Source organism: Propithecus coquereli, unplaced genomic scaffold (assembly GCF_000956105.1).
Source record: "Propithecus coquereli isolate 6110/MARCELLA unplaced genomic scaffold, Pcoq_1.0 Scaffold281, whole genome shotgun sequence".
Classification (NCBI taxonomy): Eukaryota; Metazoa; Chordata; class Mammalia; order Primates; family Indriidae; genus Propithecus; species Propithecus coquereli.
In genome coordinates, this window is record NW_012148408.1 from 1,367,291 (window position 1) to 1,389,056 (window position 21,766).

At 56.3% G+C, this 21,766-nt stretch overlaps 1 protein-coding gene across 1 annotated transcript in view; it reads left to right on the forward strand.

Moving 5' to 3' along the window:
- Window positions 1–21,766, forward strand: part of NOS2 (nitric oxide synthase 2, inducible) — a 35,834-nt gene extending 14,068 nt beyond the window's left edge. The window contains exons 6-26 of the mRNA XM_012648230.1: window positions 374–465; window positions 1,341–1,482; window positions 1,606–1,745; window positions 3,086–3,260; window positions 3,353–3,454; window positions 6,396–6,590; window positions 7,521–7,603; window positions 7,970–8,114; window positions 9,354–9,458; window positions 10,456–10,505; window positions 10,883–11,057; window positions 11,877–12,009; window positions 12,841–12,919; window positions 13,661–13,842; window positions 14,951–15,114; window positions 16,083–16,290; window positions 17,874–17,961; window positions 18,375–18,496; window positions 18,932–19,080; window positions 20,033–20,227; window positions 21,659–21,766. Of these exons, the coding sequence (XP_012503684.1) occupies window positions 374–465; window positions 1,341–1,482; window positions 1,606–1,745; window positions 3,086–3,260; window positions 3,353–3,454; window positions 6,396–6,590; window positions 7,521–7,603; window positions 7,970–8,114; window positions 9,354–9,458; window positions 10,456–10,505; window positions 10,883–11,057; window positions 11,877–12,009; window positions 12,841–12,919; window positions 13,661–13,842; window positions 14,951–15,114; window positions 16,083–16,290; window positions 17,874–17,961; window positions 18,375–18,496; window positions 18,932–19,080; window positions 20,033–20,227; window positions 21,659–21,766 (2,832 nt within the window). The remainder of the gene's footprint in view (window positions 1–373; window positions 466–1,340; window positions 1,483–1,605; window positions 1,746–3,085; window positions 3,261–3,352; window positions 3,455–6,395; window positions 6,591–7,520; window positions 7,604–7,969; window positions 8,115–9,353; window positions 9,459–10,455; window positions 10,506–10,882; window positions 11,058–11,876; window positions 12,010–12,840; window positions 12,920–13,660; window positions 13,843–14,950; window positions 15,115–16,082; window positions 16,291–17,873; window positions 17,962–18,374; window positions 18,497–18,931; window positions 19,081–20,032; window positions 20,228–21,658) is intronic.

Genomic DNA, 21,766 nt, shown 5'->3' on the forward strand with positions numbered 1-21,766 from the left:
CTTGGACGGAGAAATCAATGAGAAATGCCAGTGAGACCAACCCTGGCTGTGTAAACTGTGTTCCCCTGGCAAAGGAACCAGGCTGGGGCTGTGGGAATCCTGGTTCATGGCGCTTTCAAGCCAGGCTTTCTTGGAAGTTTGATCTTGCTGGGGTCTTCCGAGTGGGATTGCCTGTGCTCCCCTGGGGGCAGGAGAAGGAAGGGCGGGGCACAGCGGGTGCAGAGAGGAAGCTACGCTTCTTCTCCACGTGGCATTGGGTGTTTCGGTGTTGGGTGTTTTGGCGGCTCCCTCAGACCCCAGTGACTTCTGATTAACCCCAAAGCCTCTGTCCACTCAGTCTTTAACGGGCATGGTCTGGGTGGGCTGTGTGCAGGTCTTCGATGCCCGGAACTGTTCCACCGCCCGGGAGATGTTTGAGCACATCTGCAGACACCTGCGTTATTCCACCAACAACGGCAACATCAGGTGGGTGGGCCTTTCCCGGGGCTGCAGCAGGGCCATCCTGCCCCAGAGTCTTAGCCAAAAGATGCAGGTGGATCTAGGGGAGGCGTCTCCAGCTCCACGAGAAACCAGAGGGAAAGAAAAAGGAGCAAGACTCAGGCTTCCTCAGGCACCTCTGGCAGCCAGCCCAGCCTCTGTGAGCCCAGCTCCTGGCGGGAGCCTAGTTCCGTGGTTTCCTTCTGACTTGGAACCATTCGGAGGGGATGGAGGATCATTAAGAAGTAACTTCTTCACTGTTTAGGGTTAGGGCTCCCCACTTTAGGGGAGATGGGATGTTGGTTTTCCAGCAGATGGCTCTGGCATGGTGTTTTCCTTAGAGGTGGGACAGTCACTGCTCATTGCTGTGTCTGCCCACCCCCCCACCTACCCCCAGCCTACCATCCTCCCCCAACCAAAGAGGTCACAGCTGATGGGACCGAACAGCTCATTTGGTCATTCATTCGTGTTTTTTTGTTCAGCAAATACTCAGTGCCACCTAATGGGACCCAACACAGGACTAGGCCGGAGGAGCAGGGGGAGGCTGGGGGAGGGGGTGGGAGGCAGAGGGGACTAAGCCCCTGAGATGCTGCTCTGGCCACTCCGAACCTACGACCTGCACTAGACGATTATCTATGGGGCAACAGGGGAAGGCTGGCAGGGCTCCCTCGAGGGGGCAGGCCCTGGGCTGGCTGGGAAGGAAGGGTAGGAGGAGAGGGCATGTTGGGGGCTGGTTCAGTCAACGCGGGTACAGGGGGCTGCAGAGCGGGCAGAGTGGAGGGGGAGGTGGGGCCAGCGGGGCGTGGCTGGACCCCCACCAGGGCCAGCCAGGTGGTAAACAGCACTGTCCCTGTCCCGGGAAGGTCGGCCATCACCGTGTTCCCCCAGCGGAGCGATGGGAAGCATGACTTCCGGATCTGGAACGCTCAGTTCATCCGATATGCCGGCTACCAGATGCCCGATGGCTCCATCAGAGGGGACCCTGCCAACGTGGAGTTCACCCAGGTACCCGGCCCAGCCTCAGCCCTGGCCCTTCGGGCAGGGAACCCAGTGGTGGGTGAGAGGGTGGAGCCCAGAGGAGACAAGGTGCCTGGCCTGCAGACTCACTGGACCTGTCTTGTTCCCCAGCTGTGCATCGACCTGGGCTGGAAGCCCAAGTACGGCCGCTTCGACGTGGTGCCCCTGGTCCTGCAGGCTGACGGCCGTGACCCTGAGCTCTTCGAAATCCCGCCTGACCTCGTGCTTGAGGTGCCCATGGAACATCCCAAGTAAGTGGGCTGAGGGCGCTGGGGGGTGCGAGTGAGCATGCATGCCTCCCGCCTTCCCTGAGGCTCCAGCCCCCAGACCTCCCCACAAGCTCAGCCAGCAGCAAGTGACACCAGAGGGCTGGCTTTCAAGGACCCCTTTGTCACCCTTGCTCCGTAGCAATTCTGCACTTGCTTCTCAGGCCTCAGACTTAGGAGAATATGTTGATGGCGAGGGGCAAGCGGAGGCTTAGATGGACGGGGCCATGGGCGTTTGAGAAGCGGTGACTTCAGGAGAGGAACACTTCGAGATTCTCCAGCTGCATAGCCCGGGCTTCTTTCACCCTCCTGCCGACTGTCTCAGCTGTCCCTGTTCTGATTGGGGTGGGAATACAGGGCTGTAGGGACTTCAAGAGCCCAACTGGTTTAGGCCCTGTGCTAGGCAGTTCTCATAACTGCAAAAACACCTCCGCATACTGAGACTCACTGTCTGTCAGGTGTGGACTGGGCTCTTCTTCTTGTCCCGTGAACACACTGAACTCAGGCCAACCTCAGTGCCTTTGCACTTGCTATTCCCTCTGCTTGACATGCCCTTTCCTCTGAATTTTTCAGTGCTCATTTCTTTTTGTCCAAAAGTATTTCCTATAGTGTCATCTCCTCTGAGAACGCTCTCCCGACCCCCCAGTCGAGAGTAAGCGCTGTCACCCTCGGTCTAACGCATCATCTTGTCTTTGTTTCTTATTTATTTGTTTACCTGTTCATAGTCTAGAGTCTAGACGCTCAGACTAAGTTCCCTGAGAGTGGAGATCTTTCCTTTATTGTTCACCAGTAGATCCCCAACACCTAGCAGGGTGCCCGGCACATAGCAGGTGCACAGTTATAAATAGTAGTGGAATAAATGAATATGCAAATGAATATTATTAGCCTCATAATACTCCCACGAGTTTGGTGCTGCGATCTCTGTTTTGATGATGGGGATGCTGAGGCTCAGAGAGGCTAAAATGCATCCCGAGGTCACACCGCTGGTCCCTGGTGAGGCAGAACTTAAACCCCAGCTTTCTGACGCTAGAGTTCTTAACCACTCTGTTATGTTGCATTCTCAGCATTTGGCACAGGGCCTGGCACATGCTTGATGCTTAATACATGTTTGCATGAATGAATGAGTGAATGAGTGAACGAATGCATAATTTAGTGAACGACACCTGGTGTGCCTGATGCACCTCTTTTGGTGGAATGAACTTACAGATCAACTCTTGGAAAAAAGTTTTCTTGGTTGATTCTTTTTCTGTTTCTCTATGGGGGAGGGGTGCAAGAATGAAGCCCCGCCCCCCCAACCATGGCAACTGGCTCTGCCTCCCTGCCAGGTACAAGTGGTTCCAGGAGCTGGGGCTGAAGTGGTACGCCCTGCCTGCAGTGTCCAATATGCTGCTCGAAGTGGGTGGCCTTGAGTTCCCGGGGTGCCCCTTCAATGGCTGGTACATGGGCACGGAGATCGGGGTCCGGGACTTCTGTGACGTCCAGCGCTACAACATCCTGGAGGTAACCAGGGCTGCCCAGCCGGGCCGGCTGGAGGTGTGGGCCTGTGGGTGGGTCCCAAGGACTGACTCACCCCCGTGACTCTGCCTCCGTAGGAAGTGGGCAGAAGAATGGGCCTGGAAACGCACAAGCTGGCCTCGCTCTGGAAGGACCAGGCTGTTGTGGAGATCAACATTGCCGTGCTCTATAGTTTCCAGGTATGTCTGGTGTTTTGTGGGTCTGAGGACTTTGGGATTAGGTCAGCTGTTCGTGTGGTGCTTGGTTTTCCCCTTACATCATCATTCATGTATGCATGCAGGTGGGCATCAAACAGGCATTGAACACCCGGTTTGTGCCAGGCACTGTGCTAGGTGCTAGGATACAGAGATAAATACCCCCTCTTGCACACGCTAGCAATACACAACAGGCAACTCCTCACCTCCCAAGACTGGTCAATCTCTGCGCTTGAGCACTGAATCCTGTCCTCTCTTAATTGCACAAGGACTTATGCCTGAAAATGTTTGTCCCCTCTGTCTGTATCATCCATGTCTCCCGCTCTGCTGGATCCTTCCCAACGGTGTATGCAAACAGGCTGTCCCAGCTCCCATCTCAAAGAAATAAGCAAATAGCCAACCAAGTGACTCCTCCCAAACCCCAGGCTCCCTGCAGCTACTGCTTCATTCTTCTGCTCCTTTCTACAGCAGAACTGTTGAAAGATCTCATTGCACATCCTCATCCCCCGGAGTCTGCTCCAGTCCGGCTTTTACCCCCACCACAATCTCGGGTTGGTAGTGTTAGAATTTTTGTTGTATTTCAAACTCACCAAGAGGATTCCTACCACAGGGCCTTTGCACCTACTTTTCCCTCTGCCCACAACCTTCTTCCTACACTTCATCCTGTGGCCAGCTCCCTCCTTTCATGGAGGTCTCCACTGCTGTCTCTGTGAAGAAGCCCTCTCTGACCACGCCATGTAAAACAACACCCGCACTCCATGCAAAACAACACCTGCGCTCCATGCCACCCTGTCTCACTCTGCCGTTTCTTTAACTCTGCTTCTTTTTTCTTCATAATATTCCATCGCATAGTTCTTGCAATTACATAGTACATCTACTTCTTTCTTTGTTGGTTTGTTTCCCCGACTAGCATGTAAGCTCCACGAGGCAGAGACCTTGACTCTCTTGTTCACTGCTGCAATGCTAGCCTAGAAGAGTGTCTGGCACATGGTAAATGCAAATAAAAAAATGCATCTTAGAAGAATGAATGGACGAGAGCCCACGTCCAAAAGAGCAGTGCTTGGTCTTGCTTCCCTGTGCATCCAACTCTTGGGCCCACACACCGCGGGTGGGCTCCTGTGTGGGACGGAGCCCTCAGGTTCATCCCCTGCTCTTACTTCTATAAACACTTCCCTTCCCTTTGGGAAGGAGGCCCGAGGTGGGTGAAGATACTACTTTAGAAGCTGGGACTATCTCCACAAAGCTCACAGATAACCCTGGAGACCATACCACTGGGCAGAGAGTCATTCATTCATTCAGCAAAGCTTTACTGAGCATTCGCTGTGTGCCAGGCACAAGGCTGGGTGAAGGGTGTGAGTGGCGGATAAAACATATATGATCACATGCTGTTGCTGGGTCAGCCCCCTAGGCAGAGTGAGCCTGTGCTCCGTGGGGGAGGGGTTCTGAGGCTGAGCTAAGAAGGAACAGGAAGGCTCCCCAACCCCCACCGCACAGCCGGAGGCTCGGAAGGGCTGGTCGTGGACCACACATCCTGACTCCTGGGGACTCCCAGCACCAGCCCTGACACTGGCAGGATGTGGCTACGTCCCAGAAAATCTGTGCGCCTCAGCTGGCTGCTGACCGTTGCCTGCCCGTGTCCCTGCACTGCCGAGAGTCTCCAGGACTTCCTTGTCACCTTCCTCCAGGATAAACTTCAAAAGACTCGGCCTTGTTTCCTAAAATGGGGATAATGGTAGTACCTCCCTAACCAGGTTATTGTAGGAGTTAAGTAAAAATTCACACAAAATGTTTAGCTGCACTGCCTGGCCCGTTAGCAAAAGTAAGCATTAGTTGTGCTGTTATCATCTATTTTGGTGACCATCATTGTCATAGCTCCTGAGCTGACAATTGGCCTGGCCCCCGGGAGTTGCTCTGTATGTATATATACAAGTTTACAGGGTGTGGCCGGACCTTCTGGGTCTGACGTCCGCCAGCTCCTCTTGTGAAAATGACCAACTTTCCTCTACTTCCGCTGGTTAGACTCTAGTCTAACACAGAGGGGCCGCGTCTTCCCCTCGGTAATGCCAGTGCCTTACTCAGTGCCTGGCACACGGACATCATAATAGCAGCTGGCCTTTCTTAAGCACTTACAGTGTTTTGCTTGTACCAACTCATTGCATCCTTTCAACAACCTCATGGTGTGGGAACTATTATCATCCCCATTTTACAGATGAGGAAACTGAGGCTTAGGGAGATTAAGGAACTAAGAGCTCAAGGTCACATGGCTAATAAGAAGCCAGGGTTTGAAACACTATGTTAAACAGATGTCTCCTGACCGAGCAGGTTGCCCCAGACAGTGAGAGTTGTGGCTGCCCCTGCTGGGTGATTCCAGGTGGTCTCAGACTCTGCAGCTTCTGATTTCAGGCCATAGGCGATTTGTCTTTCATACACTACAGTTCTCCCAGTGCTTCAGACCTCTCCACAGAGGTCTCTAGTTCTAAATTCTCGGCTGAGAAAACTACAACCCCAGGGAGGTGACTCTTAGAACTCTCCACCAACAAATGGCTGGGATGGTGTTTTCTTTACCTGCAAAAAGGTGCTGTGGTTTGAGTTACCCACATCCAGAGAGAGCCTTTGCTGGGAGTTTGGGGGGACTTGTGGGTAGGAGAAGCTGAACGCTGCCCCCAGAGGGCCAAGGGGAGGCCCCATGGGACCTCCGTGTGACCATGGCCATGATGCTTTCTTGAGCTCCTTCAGAGGCCGTGAAAGTGCCTTCCGTTGGGTAATTATTTTCACAGGCGAGGAGAGGGCCAGGCGGAGTTGCTCTTCCACCTTGCAGATCGCCAGGCCTCCCCACGCTCCATCCGGGAGCCCTGCAGCCAACCGGCCACTCTCTCTATTCCCCCATCCCCATCTCAACTCCCCTCCTTGCCTTCCTCTGATTTAGAAGCAAAATGTGACCATCATGGACCACCACTCGGCTGCAGAGTCCTTCATGAAGTACATGCAGAACGAGTACCGGTCCCGTGGGGGCTGCCCGGCCGACTGGATCTGGCTGGTCCCTCCCATGTCTGGGAGCATCACCCCCGTGTTCCACCAGGAGATGCTCAACTACATCCTGTCCCCTTTCTACTACTACCAGGTGAGGGGCCTTCCTCTTCTCACCCCCGGGGGTGGTGGGCTCAGGTGTGGGCACTGCGTGTGCGTGCATGCGTGTGAGTGTGCGTGTGAGTGTGCTCGCACCTGTGCGCGAACTCATGCGGGCACATGGGAGGGTCGGGGACACAGTGGTATATTTTAAAGCCTCCCAGGCCCCATTCAAGGATTCTGAGCAGCTGTTGTCCATTTCCACGGAGGGTGGGACTGAAGGAAATGCCTTTTATTGTACCTTTAGTGGCCTGTTGCTCTGACTGTTGTCACACCCCCTTCCACGGGTCAGAGTCAGACCCCGGGGGCTTGATCCTGCCACTTCCTAGCTGTCCTGATCCTGGGCGAGTCCGTTCACCCTTCTGAGCCCTGATTTTCCCATCTCAAAGCAAAGGGCATAGCTCCACGGCGGTGTGTGGGACAGCTCAGCACAGTGCCCAATGCAGAATGCACTCCGTAACCACTGGCTATTGAAGCGGGTTCATTTTTGTCAAAAAGGATTTGGTTTGGAATTGGGGAAGAGCTTCCTCACTCTGGAGGTGGAGAGTAGGGTGACCCCGTATCCTGGTTTGCCCAGGAAAACGTCTGTCTGCCTGTTGTGGCAGCACGTCCGTCCTCTTCCTCGCAAGGGAGTCTTGGCTCGGACTGTACATGATGTAGTTTGCCTTGTGTTCGGACACTAAGTGCAAAAGAGAAGCGGGGGCTCTTCCTTCCAGGAGGACTAATGGGAATAAGTGCGCGGGCCCCGTGCCAGGCGCTGGAGACGCAGCTCTGAGGGAGACAGGCCACCCTCCCTGTGCGGTTTCAGTGCGGTGGGGGTGGGGCGCGGGCCTGGCCACCTTCCCCAGTTCGGGCAGGTCGTGAGGCATCCTCGACCACTCCAGCACCCCAAGCCCTGCCCTCACCTCTCCTTTCTTCACTGAAGGTGGAGGCCTGGAGAACCCACGTCTGGCAGGACGAGAAGCGGAGACCCAGGAGAAGAGAGATCCAGTTCAAAGTCTTGGTTAAGTAAGTAGGAGCGGCGGTGTTGGTGTCTGAACTGTCCCTTCCTTCTGGTCAGCCTCCGCCCCCAGGCCTTGAAGGGCGGGGGACACAGAGAAAAGATATTCTTTGTGGAGTTTGGCTCCCACGAATTCTGAGGGTCGCTGGCTGCTGCTGTCCCAACCTTCCCTGTCCTCACTTTCCCAAAGGGCTGAGCAGTGGACGAGGGCAGGAAAGGGCGTGTAGTCGAGGTGGACAGCCAGGGAGGGACGCAGCTTCCTTTTCCCTCGACCTGCCCCACTGTAAACGCTGCCCACCTCCCACCCTCCCAGTGCCCCGTTTTCCTCTGGAAGGCTGACTCAGCACGGTGTCTGTCTGTCTCTGTCCCCGCAGAGCTGTGCTCTTTGCCTGTATGCTGATGCGCAAGATGATGGCGTCCCGAGTCAGAGCCACAATCCTCTTTGCGACAGAGACAGGAAAATCAGAAGCGCTGGCCTTGGACCTGGGGGCCTTGTTCAGCTGTGCCTTCAACCCTAAGGTACCCGGCTCAGCTGCATGGGTGTCATTCTCTCTGCCTGTGTGCAGAGAAGTCTGGGAAAAGTTGAAATAGTTTCCCTTCTCCCGAATGTCTCAGAGCCTTGGATGTGCCGATGGGCATCGTCAATCTACAGTAGGAGGATAGCTTTGTGTGCCGGGATTCCCAAACTTACACAGTAAATAAGGTTTTCCTGGTGTTCTAGGGAACACACTTTGAGAAACACTGTCCTAATGAATCCAAGCTTCGATACACATGAGCTGTTCTAGATGAATTTTTTTCACATTGACTGAACGCCTCCTTTTCAGGATGCCGTGCTAAATGTGAAAGGGGCAAAGGATGAATAAGATGTAGATAAACAAAACCTCAAAGGGTAGCTAACCCACATCCCTTACCTTTAGGCATGAAGGATAAAATCTAACACTTAGGAAGTGATCGCCACGTGCTGGGCCAGCACTGGGCTCTGCTGATGCAACAGTGAGTGACGCAGAGCCAGTGTATGCCTCACTCCATCCTCCCACAGCCCTGCAAAGCACGTGTTGGCCAAAGCCATTGTTAATGCACAGAAGAAGAACTCGAGTGTTGGACAGGTTAAGTGGTTTTTCCAGGGTCACATGGCTTCTGGGAGACACATGGGGACAAGGCACAGCCCAGTGTAACGCCAGTGGTGGGAATAAATTTTGATCTCTGCTGCAGAGAAGCATAGGCCAGGTGAGGGATGACTAATGACCAGGTTAGACAGGTTACTGAGAAGGCTTCCTGGCCCCCAGGGGTCTGGAACTGCCAGGAGACTGGTGGCCAGTCCCACATCCCCAGTCAGGTAGGCCTGGGTAGAACATCGAGGCAAGGAGACATTTCGTCTGACGTTCCCTCCAGGCACAGCTGTTACCTGCTCATTCCACTTTGGTGGAAAATATGTCCACACACGCAGAATTTCAAATAGCAGTGGAAGTGGTGAGAAGTTTTGATTTGGGATATGCAGTATTTTGGAGATAGAGCCTCCAGCACTCACCAGGGTTGGCTGCGGGGCTCGATGGCAGAAGGAGAATCGAGGACGATGTGTTTGAATGAGTTCCTTCACCTCCTCTGTGCCACACCTGTGCTGGGCACGAGGGGAGACAGATGAGGACGGGGGCTCCAGCCTGAGAGTGGGGGTGAGGCAGGGGGAAGCCAGGGTGTCTGGGCAGGGCTTGGAGGGCCCACCTGGGAGCTGAGGGCTGATGTCACCTGGGTTCCATCCAGGTTCTCTGCATGGACGACTATAGGCTGAGCAGCCTGGAGGAGGAGCAGCTGCTACTGGTGGTGACCAGCACGTTTGGGAATGGAGACTGCCCTGGCAATGGAGAGGTGGGTGGTCCGAGGTCCCAAGGACGTGGGGATTGGTAGGGCCCAGGAGGACCCAGGAAAGGGTCTCGGGGGATTCAGCATGTCCCGAAGAGGACGTTTGGGAGTAGTGCTTGGGTCACTCCGGGTGGTCCTGGTGTCTGTCATTTGCCTGCCTCCTTCATGATTACTGCCACATGTGTGTGCCACCTTTCCTATGACATACTTAATATAGTCCCATGAATGACCTACTCTTCTTTATTTAAAAATACATATTTAAAGGAAACTTGTATCACTGTCACAAATGGAAAGCCAGTAGAAAGGAAATTCAATGAAAACAAAGTGAAGTTGTTCAATTTTAGCTAGCTACTGTAGCCTAACAAAGCCTGTTTACCTTTGTTTTTGAAGAAGAGTAATGGGCAAGTGTTGGAGAGGTGTTAAGGCTGGATTAGCACCAATTTGAGACTGTCTCTCTGGTGCTCAAAAGGATGAGAAGGGAATTAAAAAGGGAATAACAAAAAAATACATTATAAAAAAGGGAGTAACTATTCACAATGTGGTTTGATGCTGTTTCTGCTGGGTCACCTACAGATTATCTTGGGTTCCTGGAAAATCAGGGTGATTTTAGAAAATGCGGGACCAATTGTTGTTGCTTCTACCAGGCTCTGAACAAGAGGAGAGGCTCGTGCCCTGTCAGGAGACCCCCTGGAGCTGCCCTCTTGTGAGGCAGCCCCCTCTGCCGGGGCCGCAGGGATTGGGGCCAGGCTGTTCTGGTCCTCCACTCAGGAGCAGGGTCCACATGAGTTGCCAACGGTCAGCTGGGGTGAGAGACAAGTTGAATGCGTCACCTGACAGCCAGAGCCCTGCCCAGGTGGCCCCATGCATAATCCAACTTCCACTGTGGATCCAGAGCCTTCTCCTGCCAGTGTGGCCTGTTTTACAGGGGGCCACCAGAAGCAAGGAGAAAGCAGTGCTTCTCTTAGCCCTGGCCTGAGAACTCTGTGGCTCCCTTTCTTTCTAGAAACTGAAGAAGTCCCTCTTCCTGCTGAAAGAGCTCACCAACAAATTCAGGTAAGGCTTCTCCCCACTCCCATGTGTCCAAGCCCTGCCTTGCAGGCCCAGGGTCTGGGTTCAGGGGGTGGAACCGGGGTGCGTAAGGGGATCTTCTCAGAGCCAACCAGGCACAGAGAGCCTGGCTCTGAGGTGTGTCCTCCGAGTGTGTTGAGGGTGAAGCCAGACAAACGAGGTCCCTCTCACAGGCTGCTGGCCAAGCGTGGGGTTGGTCACAGGAGTTGGTGATAAGGGCCGGGGCCAGGGAGGACCAGAAGGGGTTATGCCCCAGCTGGGGTGGGACAGTCTGCGGCCGGCCTTGCATGCTGTTGATGCTGGGTGCTGCCTACTGCGCCGTGTGGGACATGCGTCTCCAAGTGTGTGTCCTCCTCGGACAGGTATGCCGTGTTTGGCCTCGGCTCCAGCATGTACCCTCAGTTCTGCGCCTTTGCTCATGACATCGACCAGAAGCTGTCCCAACTGGGGGCCTCTCAGCTCGCCCCCACCGGGGAAGGGGACGAGCTCAGCGGGCAGGAGGACGCCTTCCGCAGCTGGGCCATGCAAACTTTCAAGGTCAGTTCCCAGCCAGATCTGCCCCCTCCCAGCACAGACACGACGTGGTATGTTCATGACCAGGACGTCTGTGCCAGGCGTCCCGGGTGGCATGACCTCCGCCCGGTCCGGCGGGTATGGTCCCAGGCGTGGGCTGGGACTACGGGCCTGAGGGTGCAGGTCACTGCTGTGCCCCCTCCATGCCCCAGAAGAGCTCCACCCCCTGTGGCACACCTCCGGGGGGTGGGGCAGAGAAGGTGGCTCAGATTCCCCCCTTCCCTCGGGGAGCTTCTGCTTTAAAGTCTTTCCCCCACTGACTGTCTAAGTGCCTCTTACGACCTTGTCTTATTTCGGTCTCCAAGCCGCGGTGAGCCTGGGGACAGGCACCACAGGGCGGAGCACTTTGGATCCGTCCCTGTGTCTCCGTCCTGGTGTCTCCGTGGGTCTTTACTGCCTGTGGCTTGTCCACACTGATGAGAGAGCTCAGCACTTACGCAGAGTTTCACCCAGCAGGGGCGCTTAGGAGCGCGGGCCTGGCTCAGGGTAGACGTGTTCCCAAAGCCCAGGCCTTGATTCCACATCAGGAACGGGAGCGATCAGCCCTCTCACAGCACGGGCATGAGGATAAATAAGTTCAGGCCAACATTAATAATAACAGCAGCAGCTCCGATGCACTGAGCCCGGCACCTCTTTGCATCCTCGCCCCAGCCCTGTCAGATGAGTGTGCCTAGTAGGTACACGAAGCACTCGGCTCAGGGCTGGGCCGTGGTAAGGTAGCCCCAGTGACGATGACAGTGCTGACGCTGACCCCTAACCCCAGTCTGCTCCATCTGCTTCCAGGCAGCCTGTGAGACGTTTGATGTCCGAGGCAAGCACCACATTCAGATCCCCAAGCTCTACACCTCCAATGTGACCTGGGACCCGCACCACTACAGGCTGGTGCAGGACTCACAGCCTTTGGACCTCAACAAAGGTACCTGCTTCTCCGCACCAGCTGGGGCTTGTTTGCCCTTCCTGCCTGGGTTGGGGTCTCCGAGCCCTGAGCCTGGGGTCAAGGAGACCACCAGGTCACCCTGCACAGAAACAGCTGGCTGGGGCTGCCAAGCCCCTCTCTCGCTGCATCCATGAGCCTACAGGGGAGACTGAGGCTCTGAGGGAGGCTGTTTCAGGAGAAAGTCCTGGGAGGGTGGTGCAGAGAGGAGGGAGCCAGCATCGGCTGAGGGCCTACTGTGTGCCAGGCACTGTACTGGGCTCTTTGCCCACATGTTCTAAGTAAGCCCTGACACTGATGGGGAGAAAGGCACAGACGGAGAAATTGAAGCTAGGGGGGTGAAGGAAGTTGCTAGCATGTGGCCAGGTTGGGATCTGGGCCCCAGCCTTGCAGCAGTGAAGGCAGCCGAGTGCTGTGAAGAAGGTGTCACAGGCATTTCCAGGCTGTAGTTGGCAGCTCCGGACTCTGCCCACTGGGTGCTGTGCCTTGTACCATGACTACAGCAGTCCCGCAGGTCCCTGCAGGTTTGAGACATCCCGGCTTCACTATGCCCTCCTGTGGACCCCAGGCCATGGGATGTTCTGGGACTTTCCATATTTGGTAGCTAAATTGAATTTCCCAGCACCCAGAAGCAAGACAACCACCCTCTGTGATTTAGAAACAGTAGGGGAAAGGAGGGAAAGAACACCCCAATAGCCACCCAGTCGGGCCCACCAAGGGTGATGTCCAGGTGTCATTGACGCAGAGATCTGGGGGCTTCTTCACCAAAGCTCAAGAGCTGCGTGGCCACTTCACTGTCTGTGTCCCCCACAGCCCTCGGCAGCATGCACGCCAAGAACGTGTTCACCTTGAGGCTCAAATCTCAGCAGAATCTACAGAGTCCGAAATCCAGGTGAGGGAGAGGGCAGGGCTTCTCGGGGTTCCCTGTAGCCTCTGTCTCAGTGAGTGAAAGACCAGAAAACGTCAGTCTTTGGAGGGGGACGTGAGGAGCGTCTGCTGGCGTTAGCAGCCACGGCCTTGGTAGGACCAGCTCGCGTCTGCTAATGCACGGCCACCTGTGCCTTTACGTCTGGGCTTGGTTAACCATGGGCCACTTTTCCAGCTGGGAACTGGGGACCTGTGTCACTTCCTCTCCTTCCTCACTCAACTCCTTCGCTAAAAGGGGAGGGCAAGAGAGACTCGAGCCGTTTGAATCTTTCTTAAGAACTTTCAGGAAAAGTTTCGGCAGGGAAGGAAATTTGCCAGCCGGGGTGACCAAGCGTTGTGTGTGATCTGTGGGTGTTGTGTGTCGGAGCCGTCCTCCCCCATTCATCACGGAAACTGGTCTTTGTTCCAGCAAGAACAGGGTTCGTGCTGGGGAGGAGGAAAGGTGTCTTCCGATGCCCACACGTCTCCCTGGGCAGAGTCTGTGGCCAAGCCCTCGGGGGCTCAGCGGGCTTCTCGGGAGGGTCCCAGCTTCTCCCCCGGAAGGAAGCTACAGGGGCCCTCTTGAGCACCCCTGCCTGAGGGGATGCCTTGTCCCAAGCTTAGGCGGGTGACCCAGGCTCGTGGCACTGGGGAAACTGGCGCGCCCGGCAGGCGGCTCTGAGGAAATGCCGTGGCATCACCCGAGCCTTCTCTTGCCCTTCCCCAGCCGCACGACCCTCCTGGTGGAGCTCTCCTGTGAGGACAGCGGAGGCCTGAACTACCTGCCCGGGGAGCACCTGGGGGTTTTCCCAGGCAACCAGCCGGCCCTGGTCCAGGGCATCTTGCAGCGAGTGGTGGACGGCCCCGCGCCCCACCAGACCGTGCGCCTGGAGACCCTGAACGAGAGCGGTGAGCCCTCTGCCTGGGGACCGAGGGGGCCCAGCATGCCCCCCCCACCCCTGCTGAGGGGCTGGGCCGGGCCTGCCCCCGACAGCTAGCCCGGTCCTCCCTGCCGAGTGGGTGGGTGGATGGGCGCCAAAGCCCATGTTAAAGCAGCCTTGAGGACAGCCTCAGCCCACAGGTTCGCTCCCTGGGCTGCGTTTCCCCAGTGATAGTGACACCACCAAACAGTGTGTCCCCCTAAATACAGCGGCCAGGTCAGAAAGTGAGAGTCAGAGAAGCAATGTCTGGCAATGTCCCCCACTGTGCAGGAGAAAGTGACAGAGCCTAAACCATGGGGACAAGGGACGATGTCCTTGTGACTATAGGAAGAGAGATGCACTTCATCACCAGGTCTCTGATCCAGAAGAAATAACATATTAATAATACTTTGGCCTAACAGTTGTGGAGCACCTGAGCACCAGGCACAATACCAACCATTTTAGGTGCTTTGTTTCATCAGTGCTCATAGGAACCCAGCAAAGAGGGTTTCTTATATCCATTTCACAGGGAGGGAACCCAAGGCCCAGAGCGTTGTCACCCAGCTAGTAGTTTGGACCCCTGCGTGCTGGCTCCAGGGCCCGTGCTGTGACGGCCCTGTGTGCTGCTGCCACTTGGGACTCCTTGAGACTTTCCACTTCACTCTGGGCTGATCTTCTGCTCACCCAGCAGCTCTTGGTCTAGCACCTCAGGGCACTGCAGTCCTGGGCTTGTCTCTATTTGAACAACTGGCCTCTGAGGGGTACATCAGTCTTTGGTGGATTTAGTCATTGTGAGTCTGTAGTTCACTGGTGGATGTCTTGCTGCAGTTCATGTCTGGGCCAGAGAGAGACATGGTTAGTTTTTCAGGATCATGTCATGGGGTGCCCACTGGAGGGCAGCTGATCAGCCTTCCCTGGCAGCCCTGTCCCTGCGCATGACCTTCTTCCTGCTTTTTGCTCTTCCTGGAGCCAGAACTGCAGTGTCTTCTCTCCCTGCAGCTGGAGGATAGAGCGTGTCACCCCAGAGGCCTCATCGCCCTCTGAGAAGCCCAAAGGGGGCCTCTTTTCCATCCTGACACCTTCCTTCCCTTATCCAGGCAGCTACTGGGTCAGTGACAAGAGGCTGCCGTCCTGCTCACTCCGCCAGGCCCTCACCTACTTTCTGGACATCACCACTCCCCCAACCCAGCTGCTGCTCCAAAAGCTGGCCCAGCTGGCCACGGAAGAGGCCGAGAGACAGAGGCTGGAGACCCTGTGCCAGGTGAGGGTCAGGGACGGTGGGTGAGGCAGCGGGAGGTTCCAGCGTGGGGGCAGCCGGAGCCCAGAGCTAGTCCTTAGCGAAAGGGCATCCAACGCAGGTTCCCGGAGCGAGACTTGTGAAAGAATGCTGGGAAGTCAGGCGTCCTCTACTGTCCCGTGTCCAGGTGTCCAGGACACAGTTGTGTTGAGTGAGCTGAAATTTTCTGAGCGTCTGCAGGATGCAGCCAAAGCTCACTACCTTGGAAATTAGCTGGAAAGGGGAGCCACAGTGTCTAGTCTGCCTTTGTATCCCTCAAACCTGGAACAAGCTTGGCACTTAAGAAGTATTAGAGGGTGGATGGTGTGGGTGAGTTGACAAATGGCTCTAGTGACAGATGGGTAGTAGAATTAGTAAGTTAATGAGAGAATGCATTAACTCAACTGCAACTTTCTGGGCTCACGTCTTAGCAAAAGGCAGTGAATGTCGTTATTATGATCATTACCACTAATCATCTCGATTCCAACCGCCTCCACTACCGTTATTCTGTCTCCGCACTATACTAATTTGGCACACATTTTCTCGTTTAATTCTGACAACATCCCCAGGAGGTAGGTGATAGGTATTACCATCAATAATTAGGACAAGATGCCACAGCTAGTAAGAGCATCTCTGGCCACAAGATTTGAGTACAGGTCGGATTGGTTCCAAAGTCTTGGCCCAAATAAGATTATAGTAAAGATGCGACCCCCATTCATGAGCTAGTGAGGGTGGAGGTCTAAGCATACGAGTTAGATAAATGCCACCCAGTGGACTGAGTTCCTCCAGGACAGGAACTATTTCCTCAGGGCTTAGTATCTCAGCACCCTGGACAGCGCCGGGGACAGCACCACGTTCCGTGATGAACGAATGAATGGATACTGGGTTGCGACAGCCCTTCACCCGAAGTGGGGCAGGCACCCTCCGTCTCTCACACCGCCCTTGGCTTCCAGCCCTCAGAGTACAGCAAGTGGAAGTTCACCAACAGCCCCACGTTCCTGGAGGTGCTGGAGGAGTTCCCGTCCCTGCGGGTGTCAGCTGCCTTCCTGCTGTCCCAGCTCCCCACTCTGAAGCCCCGGTACTACTCCATCAGCTCCTCCCGGGACCACACCCCCATGGAGGTCCACCTCACCGTGGCCGTGGTCACGTACCGCACCCGAGGTGAGCAGGGGCTCTGGAGTGGCCCGATTATTTACTATTTACCGGGCAGCTGCTCAGCGTCTCTGGGCTTCCGTCCCCTCACCAGTTAACCAAGATAGGAACACCCGCCTCCCAGAGTTGTCGACAATAACAGGAGGTGTGTGGCAGAGACTCCTATGAACCAGGCACTCAGCAAACCCCTTTGTATGTGTGTTACTGGTCACCATGTGGGATAGGTTCTGTGTGCATTGTACAGATGAGGAAACCGAGGCATGCAGAGGTTAAGCCACTTGTTCAAGGTCACACTGTTAGTGAATGGGGAGCTGGGATTCAAACCCGGGTAGTCTAAGTGCTGAGTCCACGTCCACCACTCTGCTGTCCTTCCACTGTTGGGACAGTTTAATGCCATCACACATGGAGAGCAGCCACCCTGTAGCGGGAGCCCGGTGATTCCTAACCTTGCTCAAGGGCAGCCTGGATTCCGGGACGGTCCTGCACTGGCCGTTCATTCCCTGATGGGTCACTTCACACCTCTCCACGCTTGGCCCCGTGATGGCTGTGGAAATACAGCAGACATGGCCCCTGCCCTCACGGACCATCTAGAAGGGCAACGAAGAGAGAGACATAGAAATAATGAGGTGATTCTCACTGCGTAGGTGCCAAGAGGGAAAGCGCAGGGTCACTGAGGGCAGAGAATGGGGGGTGAGGCTGCCATAGACTGGGGGGGCCAAGAACTCATCCAGGTGGTCTTGTCCCCTCCGCTGGACCAACTCTGCCCCCTGCACTGCCCTGCGTAACTGAGCATTGCCTGGGTAGGCAAAGCTGGGAGCTGCCCACGCCTCAGAGCCCTCCGTCCTCTGCGAAGCACAATCACGCAGGTTCTAACGCAGAGCCCGTTCGCCCTGCTAGAGAACACCCTCACAGCCCGGGAGAGGACACAGGGTGCCCTGTGAGACTGAGATTCAATCCAGAGGAAAACCAAGGGGACTTCTCCAGCTGGTTGGAGGCCTCCTTCAAATGCTGGGCCATCGTGAAGGGAATGCAACCCCTAGAAAGCTGGGTTTCTCCAGGCCCAGGAGGGGCCACTGGGGAAGGAAGTGAGGTGTCAGAGCAGGCCGGAGTGTTTGGAGGTCATCCTGCACCCAGGGTTCCTACCAGCCAGAGCTACGCTCAGGAGGACACACAGCAGTAGCCACCCCCGAGGGTGACTTTGTGCTGCTGTCTGTAGAGCTAAGTGTGGCCTGGAAGGGCCCTGGAAGGGCGCTATTGGAAGGAGCACTGGAGACGGAGTCAGGGAACATGAGCGATTCGCTGATTCCGCCACCCCCCTAGTGGCCTCATGCAAGTCACTTTCCCTCTCCGCACTCGGTTTCTGCATTGGCAAAAGGAGCGGCTTGCAGCCTCCCAGCCCCTGTCAGTCTCCCCCCTCTCTGGGCTCACAGAGCCTGCATCTCAGAACCGGGAGGGCAACAGGCCCTCATTAAGCCCTGACAGTACCTGAGCCGGGCAGTCCAAGGAGGCGCCTCGGTGTGGGTGGAGCAGCTGGTACAGGTGGCGCGTGGGCAGTGGGGGGACCGTTGGTCAGGTCCGTGCTGTCGTTGCAGATGGCCAGGGCCCCCTGCACCACGGCGTCTGCAGCACATGGCTCAGCAACCTGAAGCCCCGAGACCCAGTGCCCTGCTTTGTGCGAAGGTAAACACCCCCTCCACTCTGTCCGCTGTGGGACCTCCGACCCCAGGTGTTCTGGATGGAAGGGAGGGATCTGGGGTTTAGGTGACCCTTGGTCTATAAAGAAGGCCTTGGGCCATGGGCCCATTCCATGCACTGGCTGCAGAGCGTGGCTGAGCCGCTAGCAGGGGTAGCGGTGACAGCAGTGCCTGTGGGGTCCAGAGTACAATGAGCTCAGCCCTTTTCCAGAAGGACCCCAGGGGGAGGGGATGGTGTGCCTGGACGGAGGAAATGAAGCGGTCTCGGGACTTGGGAGATGAAATATGAGCTGCCCCCCACCCCAGCCCCACCACACGCCAGCTCCCCAGCCCCTGTCCTACGCCTGTGTCTGGCCCAGGGTGTTTGAGGACTGGGCCTCTCTCCTCTGTCCCGTTCAGTGCCAGCGGCTTCCATCTCCCCGAGGACCCCTCCCTACCTTGCATCCTCATTGGGCCTGGCACAGGCATCGCCCCCTTCCGCAGTTTCTGGCACCAGCGGCTCCATGACTCTGAGCACAAAGGTACGGCTCGCGGGGTCCGGGGGGGGAGGGGACACCAGGTGGCCAGCGCCTGCCTAGGAGTAGAACTGCAGGCCCACAAACGTTGCCTGGACCTCTCCAGGGAAGGCCTCCCAAGCTGGTCCCGGCCTGTGCAGGCCTCCATAGGGGTAGAATTGCTGTCTGCCCGTGTCTCCCACATTGGAGCCAGGGCTTCTGGTCTGGGCAGTGGGTTATGGAAAAGTCACCTCTAGGACGGGGATCCTGTATCTGCACTGCCAGGTGTGTGGCTATGGACGAGTGATCTGAATGCCCCGGGCCTCAGTTTCCTCATCTGTAAAATGGGGATAACGCTAGATAGGATATTTGTGGGAACAAAATGAGAATTGGAGTTGGGCCTTGAGGCGTGGCCGCCCTCTAGTGGCCACCACGGTAACTGCAGCCTGTTGCGTCTTGCAGGGCTCCGAGGCGGCCGCATGACCCTGGTATTTGGGTGCCGCCGCCCAGACGAGGACCACCTGTATCAGGAGGAGATGATGGAGATGGCCCGGAAGGGGGTGCTGCATGGGGTGCACACCGCCTATTCTCGCCTGCCTGGCAAGCCAAAGGTAAACGCGGCCTCACAGCAGGTGGCGCGTTAAACACACACGCCACCGCCACCGGGGTTTGTGCCCCGGATCCCCAGGAGCCCTCACCTCTCTGAGCTCCAGCTTCTCAGCTCTAAAATGGGGACCATTCTACAACCATCAGAGTGACGCTGTGAAGCGCATACGTCCTCTCTGCCAGCAGAGGAGAGGTTCGGGACTGACCCAGGTTCCCACCGCGGGTTAATCCCCTGCGCCCGGCTGCTGGAGGTGCCCAGCGGGCCCTGCGACACACGACTGCCCTAGGAGAGGTGCTGCAGGCTGGCTCTGCACCCCAGCCCAGCGAGGCCGCTGCTCCCACCACGGCCTTCAGACGGGCTCTGCTGCCCCAGGACTGCCTGCCCCATGAGCCTGGGGTGTCAATATAGACTCTCGGCCCTCACAAACGTGTGCCATCGGGGCTCCTCTCGGACCCAGTGCTCTGTGCCGGTGCTGGGGCCCCTGAGCAAGAGCACAGAGTCCTTGATGCACTCCGGGACCTTCTGTCTAACTGGGGAGGCTGGGATCTGTGCTCCTGCCCTGAGTTACAGCAGAGACCTGAGGGACAGTCTGCACTGGGAGGCTCCCTTTTCTGGGGTGTAGGCAGAGCCCTGATTGTGGGGAACTGGCTTGCTGGATGTGCCGTGGAAGCATGGTGAATTGGGCGACAACCTGGGAGCCCCGCCGGGCAGTCAGCCCCTTGAGGGCAGGACTGTGTCCCACATTCGTCTCTCTCATCCCAGCTCAGCCCCCAGGCATCTGTGCATGTCCTGACCCTGAGCTGGATGCAAAAATCCTGTGCCCCAAGCAAAGTCCTGGCTGGGAGGGGCCCACTCTGCAGCCTCAATGGCCCCTCCCTGCCCCCTGGGGCCTGCGGGCCTGCATGCCAGCCTCTCCCAGCAGCTGGGACTGGAGCCGCCCTTTCTTCTGCTTTTAGGTGTATGTTCAAGACATCCTACGGCAGCAGCTGGCCGGCGAGGTGCTCCGCGTGCTGCATGAGAAGCGAGGCCACCTCTATGTCTGTGGGGACGTGCGCATGGCCCGGGATGTGGCCTGCACCCTGAGGCAGCTGGTGGCCTCCAAGCTGAGCCTGAGCGAAGAGCAGGTGGAGGACTATTTCTTCCAGCTCAAGGTGTGTGGGCCGAGGTGTGGGCCAAGGGCACAGGCCACGGGAGCCAGGACGGCGGGCAGGACCCGGGGAGTCAGGCCCAGGACAGTCCTGGACCCCAGCAGAACCCCAGAAGTGGCTGAGGTCTGAGCAGGATGGGCTGCTAGAAGGCCTTGCCGCACATCCCAGACTGGGTGGAGCTAGCTCTCACAAGTCAGCGGACATGTCTGGTTTTCCATCTGTGGCATGTAGCAGGAGCGTCTCCCTGGCCTCTCTTCAGCTGAGGCAGGGCTGTGAACACTGGGGACAGGAAGGCTGTGCCCCCGTCAGCCTTGTGCGAACTTCACACTTGTTACCTACACCTAGGTTGGCGTCTGCTCACCCTCGTCCCCACCTGCAGGAAGGACTCACATTTTAGTGATGATACTAGTAGTGACATTTACCAGGGGCTAACCCTGGGCGAGGTGCTTGCCCAGAATGTTCATGTGGCATTTCCTGCAGGCCTTGCAAGCACTTTCGGAGAGAAGCACTATTATCACCCCTATTGTACAGAGGGAAGGGAGACCTGAGGGGTCCGGGACAGTGTGAGAGCACAGAGTTCAGTCTGCCTCTCTCTGTCTGCAAAGCCTTTATTGAGCAGCTACTATGTGCTGAGGATAGAGCAGTAAACAAAAGAGGTGAAAAGTCCTGCCTGGATGGAGCTTCCTTTGCACCGAGGCCGGCAAAAGCACATGAGGAAAACGTGTAGTGCTTTGGAGGAAAATGAGGCAGGGAAGCAGCCCAGGGAGAGTTGGGAGTGCAATTTTAAATAGGATGGCCAGGGAAGGTGTCACGGGAAGGTGACATTTGAGAAAAGACCTCTGGGAGGTGAGGAGGAAACCCTGTGGTTGAAGAAAACAGACTTCTGGGCTGTTCTGGAAGGAGCAGCATGTTCAATGGTCCTGGGGTGGGAGTTAGTTCGGTGAGTTTGAAGAATAAGGAGATCACAGGCGTTTCCCAAAATATGTTCATCAGGTCCATAGATATTTGGCATTGAAATGGTTCCAAGGTCAAATAGCTTGGGACATGCTCAGTTAGACCAAGGCAAAAGCATTGCTTTTCTACAAGACTTCTCAGAGCTTTTAACATGCTACCGTGCATGGTGACACTTCAAGACTGGGAGAAAAGAAAGTACGTAGCATTTCCCAAAAGTGTGGATGTCAGAGCTCACATTCCTGGAGCATGTTGTGGGTGAGCGCTGGGCAGGAAACGGGAACACCAGCCTTCCGTACAGCTTGGGGAGGTGTTAGATGGCCCACAGGAGAGCAGGTCCTGAGGAGGCTAAAGTCTAAACCAAATTCCAGCATCATCTAAGCAGGACAGTTGGCTCGTGAATGTCTGTGTCCCAGCCTGGGCTTGGTGTCGGAGGCGCTGGACCGGCAGAGCTGACACATTGTTCTCTGTTTCCCCTTAAAGAACCAGAAGCGCTACCATGAAGATATCTTCGGTGCTGTATTTCCTTATGAGATGAAAAAGGACAGGGCAGCGGAGCAGCCAGGCCACCTGGAGATCTCGATGCTCTGA